This window comes from Seriola aureovittata, chromosome 17, assembly GCF_021018895.1.
Source record: "Seriola aureovittata isolate HTS-2021-v1 ecotype China chromosome 17, ASM2101889v1, whole genome shotgun sequence".
In the NCBI taxonomy this organism is placed as follows: Eukaryota; Metazoa; Chordata; class Actinopteri; order Carangiformes; family Carangidae; genus Seriola; species Seriola aureovittata.
The window spans coordinates 24100479-24108870 of NC_079380.1; the positions used below are offsets into that span (position 1 = coordinate 24100479).

Here is an 8392-nt window from a genome sequence, read left to right on the forward strand (position 1 = left end):
GACAGGTGAGCAGCTTTAGTGCAGGTCACACCTTCCTGTTCCAGACTCTGCTCGAGCGCTCTGTGTGTCCACACTCAGTTTGAAGACCGGCGCCATGGAGCTGAAGCTGCTTTGTGCTGCCGTGCTGTCGGCCTTCATGGTTACAGGTGGGTGCTGGTCAATATTCTGTAAAACGTAAAGCTGGTCTCAGTACAGTGTCAGTGTTGATCATCTGACTCGTATTTTTAATTACTACAGTGAAAAAAAAATCTGAATAGAGCAGATTGACTTTTCTGTTTCAGTATAACTTTGTATTTACAGGAAATCCAGACAATTCATTCATGTTATTCATGTATCAGTGTTTTTGTGTGTTTACAGTGTTTTTCCCTGTCTGGTCAGTTTACAGTCAGAAAACTACAGAGACACAAACTGCTTTATATTCTAACATCAGACAAACAGTGAAAACTCAATAGAAAAGTGTATTTTATGTAAAATAAATAACTTCACATTGAAAAGAAGGAAGTGGAACACCAGTATCGGGAGTCACGTTAAAAATACTTCAAATTCACTCAATCTTAAATATCCAGAACAACCAGTTTTGACTCAGTGTTGTTTGTTCCAACAGACAATCGGCTGCTCCATCAAATGACCGAATGAGTCACTCATTTCTTTTCAACAACTCGGATTTTGCTTTATTAATTACAGTTCTTTTAAATCTTTACATCAGAACAGGAGGAAAAGGAAAATCTGCTTTTCTATAAAGGAGAAAGTTTTTCATACTCAGTTCAGATCTAACTAAAGTCCAAGTTCTGTGATCAGATATAAATTTGAAGTACTTGTACTTTATTAGAGTATTTCCATTTTAATTCTATTTTATATTTCCACTTCTGCTTCATAGACAAGTGGGAAAATATTGAAGGTTTTATTCCACTACATTTATCTAACAACTGCAGTTACTTTACAAAGTAAGATTTCACACACAAAACATATGAAGATCTTATAAAACATGATACTTTCTTATACATTAAACTGCACAACAGTATGTAAGAAAAATAAAACCAGCTCCACCTTGAGCAAGATACCCATAATGCACCTGTTATAATGAACCAGTTATATGATATTATAAAACTGACAGGACTTTTAGTACCCTATATTGCAGTGTTGCTACTTTTACTTGAGTAAAAGAGCCGAACACTTCCTGGACAGCGGGATAAGAGCGGCGTGTCTGGGCTGGATTGAACCTGTAATGACCAGACCAGGATCTAAAGGCTAATAAATGAAAAACAGCCTCAGATTTAAAGGAACAGTTCCACATTTCAGGAAATACACTAATTTATTTTCTTGCAGAGAGTGAGATGTCTGTACGGTAAATATGAAGCTACAGCCAGCAGCTGCTTATCTTAGGTTAGCTTAGCATAAAGACTGGAAACAGGGGGAAACAGCTAGCCTGGCTATATCCAAAGATCAAATTATGTAACACTCCAAAAAACAACCCTGTCTCAAAGAAATTATTTTCAAATACAAATAAACTATTCTCCCAGTTGTAGCACCGGCTCAAGGTCAAGGTCATGGAAAGATGGTGGTTTAGATTAAATGTCTGAAGTCACTTTTTCTGTATTAAACCAGGATCTTTCCCGAACCTGAACCAAGAGCTGTGAGTCTGAACAGAACCAGAAACCCGTTGAATAAAACTGTCACTACAGGTGGATAAATTTACTGCAGGATCAGAGAGTTTGGTGGGAAACAAACACTTAATGTTGACATGGTGATAATGGCTGGTAAGTGGATGTACAGACATGAGAGTGGCATCAGCCTCAGTATGTAAGTTACCAAAATAAAAGTCCCCTTAATTTTTCTGATAAATGATAAACAACCGTGTTACAAAACATCTGGTTCATTGATAAAAGAAACAACTTCGTGTACTTCAAATGTTAGGGGTAGAAGTCACGCTGACTACAATTCCCAAGGTGCATTTTGGCAAGAAACATCCAATCACAGAGCTTAACATTTGGTCACATGAGCTGCTAACGGCGGGAGAGAAAACTGACAACACAATCTGCAGCTTAAATCAGTTCACATTTTAATCATAGTTCGGTTTTGACAGAATTCAGCACATGAACATCCGTTTTTACTTCTGCAATATTATAAATTATCACCAGCTTCATTTAGTCAGATTAAGATTAATTAAGTAAAGTCTTAATTTGAAAAGTTTCCCCAGCTGAGAGATAAATAACAGTAACAGTATAAAGCAGCATTAAATAAGTAAGTATCTAAAACTTGTACTTAATTAAACTTAACTAACGACGTTACTTGAGTAAATGTGCTTCCACCAGCGGTCGGCCCGTCGCTCCGACTCTCATCACCAGAAAAGTATTTCAGTGTTTTTAAAGGAAACAAGCCACAGATGAAGAAGATTACTTTTCGAAGCATGGCAAAAATTCCCAGTGAAAACATTCGATCTGATTAGTCAATGTCTCGACACACAGTGAAAACATCATTTATCTCATGACACATTCCTCTCAGGTCAAGAGTCGTGGTTTCTTTGGTTTAGCCGAAGGCCACGTGCACGACCTCACCCTGCGACATGCTCGACCTCACCCTGCGACATGCTCGACCTCACCCTGCGACATGCTCGACCTCACCCTGCGACATGCTCTGGTGTAGGAAGCCGCTGTTCTTGTTGTTCACACTTCTCCGAACTGTGCTCAGTTTCCGACGGAGAGATTTCTCAATCTCTACACTACAAACAGTTTCCATGACGTAACACAGTGTTTTATTTTATTGTGTCTCCAACAGGAAACAACGCACAGTCGGATGGTGAGTTTTTTTTTTCCTCCTTTTGTTTATTCATTTCATTTCTCTTTTGCCAAGATAACACCTGGCTGACTCACCTGTTTTCTCTGTTTACACAAAACACACACACGAGTGGAGGGGAGAGAGGTTTTAAACGGCCTGCGAGCTCTCGACATGAACCCGGTCTGAATACAGAGATGTGGTTCCTCCACAGCTGTCCGTTCATGTTCATGTTCCCCAGAAGAAGAACCCTGATAACCTTGGTGACCTGCTGACTTTTTATTGACCATGTCTCATGAATGGATTATGAAACAAAAACCCACAGCACGCACACAGGAGCGAGACACTTCCTGTTATGGTCATTTTAAATCTGCCACATCAGATTTTCACTGCAGGATTATCGTGGCCAAAATAATTCACAGCAATGATAATGTCGTGATCTATAGAACATTTGAGAATAAGAATAATAATGATGCTATCAGTCAAATTCAATTTTATCTAGTTTATTGTGTGTTTTGTCTCTTTATGGCAAATTAATTAAAGATTATTTAATAATTAAGCTGCTTCAAATACATTTAATCACTTTCTTGATTGAATTATTGATTAATACCGTTGTTGTGTCTATTCGTTAAGTAAAGCTGCTCTGCCTCTGTCCAAAGTTAAAACACACATATTGATCTGATTCAGGTTTAATTGTTAATTCTGCCTAAAATTTTTGCTCAATACTTTAATTCCAGCTTGAAACTCACAAATTGATATTTTTACCTTCCCTATAGCAGGTAGGTGTGTTTCTGAACTTTGGACTGATCCAGGTTGTTTCCAGCCTTTATCTTCCTCCTGGCTCAGATATGAGAGCGACATCCACCTGAACGGCTCGTTCACAGCAACAAACATGTCACAGTTATAAATCTTTGCTCTCTACCAGAGGTCAGGGGCTCACCCAAGCTCTCACAGTTCATCCTCTAGGGACCTTGAATATCTACAGCAAATTTGTTGGTGATTCATCAAATAGTTGTTGAGGTATTTCACTCAGAATCAAAAATGTCAACCTCATGGTGGCGCTAAAGAAAGATTCAGAGGACCGACAAAATCAGGAGGGTTCATCCTCAGGGGAACATGAATGTCTGCATGAAATGTTAAGAGAATGAATTCAGTAAATGTTGAGATATTTCACAGATTTGATGAAAACCACCTGCTGGTGGAAGCTGGATGAAAAGTCAGAGGATCACCAAAACCAGGAGGGTTCATCCTCTGGGGAACATGAACGTCTGCATGAAATGTAGATGTCATTTGTTCAATAGTTGTTGAGATATTTCAGTCTGGACCAGACACTGTGATCCACAGAGCTGGTGGAGCCGGAGTATAACCGAACCTCCACCAATGAGAACGCAGGGACAGAAAGAAATAACACAGCAACAAACACTTGACAGAAACAGCTGAGACCAACTGTGATCACATGAACTTTGACTGTTTCCCTCCAGTTTGTGGCACCGCCCCCCTCAACACAAAGATCGTAGGGGGTGAGGATGCTCCTGCAGGGGCGTGGCCATGGCAGGCCAGTCTGCTCAGAAACAACTTTCACTTCTGCGGAGGCTCCCTCATCAACAACCAGTGGGTCCTGACGGCTGCTCACTGTTTCCGCAGGTGAGCTCCGACACACCCCTCAGCACCTCACCTGTCCAAACACAGAGAGAACAAGCAAGAGATTTAACACAACAAAGAGAAAATACAATGAAGGCGTTGTAGGCCGACACTTTACAGCCACTCATCATGAACCAACTTCACTTTAAGAAAACCTGCAGTATGTTGAGGTTGAGTTAAGGAGAGAACATGAGTTGATTCCACTACATCCCTGCATGATGTTTTACATGCATGAACTCCAATTAAACAATTTCACAGAATAAAAAATAAGAATGAGTAAATCATATTTACACTCACGTGTTGTCATGTTGTGTTTCTCAGCACCAGCACCGCTGGTTTGTTGGTTTACCTCGGACGTGAAACCCAAGAAGGCACAAATGTTAATGAGGTGTCCCGGACTGTGTCCGAGATCATCAGGAATCCAAACTATGACAGCAGCACGAGTGATAACGACATCGCCTTGTTGAGACTGTCCTCACCAGTTGACTTCACCAACTACATCAGACCCGTGTGTCTGGCGGCGGGCGACAGCGACTTCAGGGCCGGGACGACCTGCTGGGTCACCGGCTGGGGAACCATTCAGAGCGACGGTAAGTATCATTATTATTATTATTATTATTATTATTATCCAATGATATTTAAATCAACAACAAATACTCAGGAGAGTAATGACACAAACAAACATGTCTCACAAAGTGTCGAACTTTCTATCAAAGGTTTAAAGGAGTTCAGACCTCAAACCTTCAGCTCTGTAAATACTCACGTCTCTTTCCTCCGTCAGTTCCTCTTCCTTCACCTCAGAGGCTGCAGGAGGTCGATGTTCCCGTCGTGTCCAACAATCAGTGCAGCGAATCCTACGCAAGCAGCAACATCGGAATCACAAGCAACATGATCTGCGCCGGTCTACCTGAGGGAGGGAAGGACTCCTGCCAGGTGAGTCTGTCTGCTGACACTGTGGGGATGTTTCTGATGAATCAGCTTAACATCTAATAAAGTCAGAATCAGAGATCAGTCACAGGCTTTCCACTGCAGAACCAGTGCTTTTACTTTTTATACTTCAGGTATATTTTACTCATTAACACTTAAGACCTCCAGCATCAAATTCAGTTCACTCAAAAAACTTCTTTCAAGGTTCAACAGAATAAACTACCTGCGTTAACTGTTGCATTATATTACTAAGAATCATGGGTAAATACGGCTGCGAACTACTGACAGAAATGTGATTAAATGCCAATAAGTTCATGTAGTTAATAAATAATCTTTAGACTTCATTTTTTTCCCCGTCATTCTGACTTTGAAAGAGATTTTGAACTATATTCTAAAAAAGGTGTTAAAACTTTTTGAATGTAATTTGTTGAACACTGCAGAAACCATGTTCTTTAAAATCCTGCATCAGTAATAATCCAACAATATAACGTGTTTTTGTGTTTTTTAATCTGTGGTATTACTACTTTTACTTTAGTGAGGAATCTGAGTACGTCTTCCTCTACTGAGTTTAATGGTTTCCAGTGTATTGACACATTTCCTGGTGATAGTAACCGTGATGTTTCACCTGTGCAGGGCGACTCAGGCGGCCCCATGGTGAGTAAAGACGGATCCAGGTGGGTCCAGGCCGGAGTGGTGAGTTTTGGAATCGGCTGTGCTGAACCCAGTTTCCCAGGAGTCTACGCCCGAGTGTCAGAGTATCAGACCTGGATCAACAGCCAGATCTCCACAAACCAGCCGGGCTTCGTCACCTTCAACAGCTCCTCCTCTTCCTCCAGCGTCGGTCCAGCCGCCGCAGTCGTCCTCCCCGTTCTCCTCTCTCTGTTTGTCCTCTCATAGGAGGTTTCATGATGCCAGAGTTTGTCAGGTCGGATTAATGTAGAGTGGAATAACTGTAAAAACATCCAGCTGAATGAAGTTCACGTCTCATATACTTTGCGATTCTTTCGTCTTAAAACAAACAAAAAAAAGTGCATCAAGAACCTAAATCTAAATGAACTGATTAATCAGTCTGTGAAGAGTTTTGTTTTTTATCATCATATAAAACAAATTAAAAAAGCAAATCCTCCTTTCTTTAAAAGCTAGAATTAGTAGAATTAGAGAATCAGTCCAGAAAAGTGTTTGTAGAGCTTCATGTTTTATTTGTCATCATGACTGACATGTTTCATCACAGCAGCACAATCAGCTGCTCGTTACAAGGTTAACGAGGCGCTGGCCTGAATAAACACAGGTGTGCAGCAGACATGTGCGCTGTCAAACAACAGGAAGTGGAAAAGATTGACAGGTTCAACATTCTGGTCGTTCCAGGTCTTAACGAGACCTGTCTCATAACAATGTCTGGCTCTTGATCTATGATGCAGTGATTGTACTTGTTGTCCCTGAACTCGCACTGTGCTGATATTTGTATTCTGCTGCACACCTGTGTTTAGTCAGGCCACTGCCTTGTTTGTGTTGGATGTGCGCAGTTTATTGTCGAACCCTTTAATGCTCTGATGACGAGCTGTGACTGAAAACGCGTCAGTCATGATGAAAGAATTAAATGTGAAGCTCTACAGGCACGTTTAGTTTGACGCCACCTTTTCCACTTCTGAACTGATTTGTTTTGTTCACACTCAGCACTTGTTTCCATTTAAAGGAAAATAATTGAATGTTTTCACATATTTTTGTTTGTAAAATGAATCAAAAGATCATTAAATTTACCAGTTAATAACTGTATTTCCTTTAAACTATGAATTCAAGAATTTTAAAGAACTAATTTAACAAATTTATTAATATTCAATTAAACTGTTCATTTGTTTTCTCCTTTAACATTTAACGTTTCCATTTTATGATCATTTAAATTTAATTACGTGAAAGATGTGTCACCTTCGAATTAATGTTAATTTATAAAACAAATTAATTATAATCTGGAACATGTTCAACTGACACAAATTAAAAAGGAAAAACCTCTTAAATTAATGTTTAATTTTACAAAAATAATAACTATTAATTCACAATTTAAAGACAGAACAAGAAAATAAATTTGAACATTTAATTGCTATTTTGTATCTATTGTACCTATTTAAGATGTAATGACTGATCATAATTAAACACTAAAATGAATAATTACTCCATGCACAGACTCTTATCACAGCCATTTAACTGAACAGGTTTTAGCCTGAAGTTGATCCAATATAGAAACTATATTAAGTCTTTGTTTAGATGTTGACGCTCTGCTGTTTTACCTGAATTTCTTTTTGTGTTTTTGAGCACAAATATGAAACATTTGCACTGATGGTGGATTTTATAAACTTGAACCTGTGATGTGACGGTGAAGAAACATCTGTCAACTCTAATACCTCTTTATTTTCTTATTGATCCGTTACTGTAACTTTTTTGCCTTCTGATTACTTTTGCACTGAGAAACTGCAACTGTGATTTACTGTCTATGCATAGCTTACATGAAGTACGTCAAAATTATATTCACAGTTGGATTATATTGGATTGCACTGTACAGGTGTTCCTACTTGTTTGGTATCTGTGTGTAAAGGTGTTTTTAAAGTGAATGTTTTTGAATGCATTTTAAGAACAATATTAAATGATTTGTATCTTGGGCCTTTTGACTGTATAATGTTAAATAAATTCTTTTTTTCTTAATATTTGGTGTTTTGATGCTGTAATATAAATGCATGTTCGCCTGTAATACATTCACGTGAGGAAAAAAGGATATTAATTAACTCCTTAATTCAGAAAAGAGGATTTTTGCTGCTCTATTTTTCTGAAGTAAGAAAATCATTATTTCAGAATTCTGAGACAATTATTTTGTTAATCTCTCATTAAGAGAACAGATTATAATGATAGTGATGATCATTTTATTTTATTTTATTACATTTTTATTTATTTATTATTCATTTATTTCATATTTTCTTGACAATATTATTATTTTGAATTTTTACTTTATCTTTCGTATCCTGTGTTACTTGTATGCGCACTGCAGCCTGGGTTTGACAGAGTT

The 8392-nt window shown here is 38.5% G+C and overlaps 1 protein-coding gene across 1 annotated transcript; it reads left to right on the plus strand.

The window, feature by feature from the left end:
* Window positions 1-10: 10 nt before the first annotated feature.
* LOC130184490 (serine protease 27-like) lies at window positions 11-8034 on the plus strand. The gene is made up of 6 exons (XM_056400423.1): window positions 11-146; window positions 2776-2796; window positions 4254-4416; window positions 4735-5003; window positions 5195-5346; window positions 5974-8034. The coding sequence occupies exons 1-6, from the start codon at window positions 95-97 to the stop codon at window positions 6235-6237; spliced, it is 921 nt and encodes a 306-aa protein (XP_056256398.1). The 5' UTR covers window positions 11-94; the 3' UTR covers window positions 6238-8034.
* The last annotated feature ends 358 nt before the right edge of the window (window positions 8035-8392 follow it).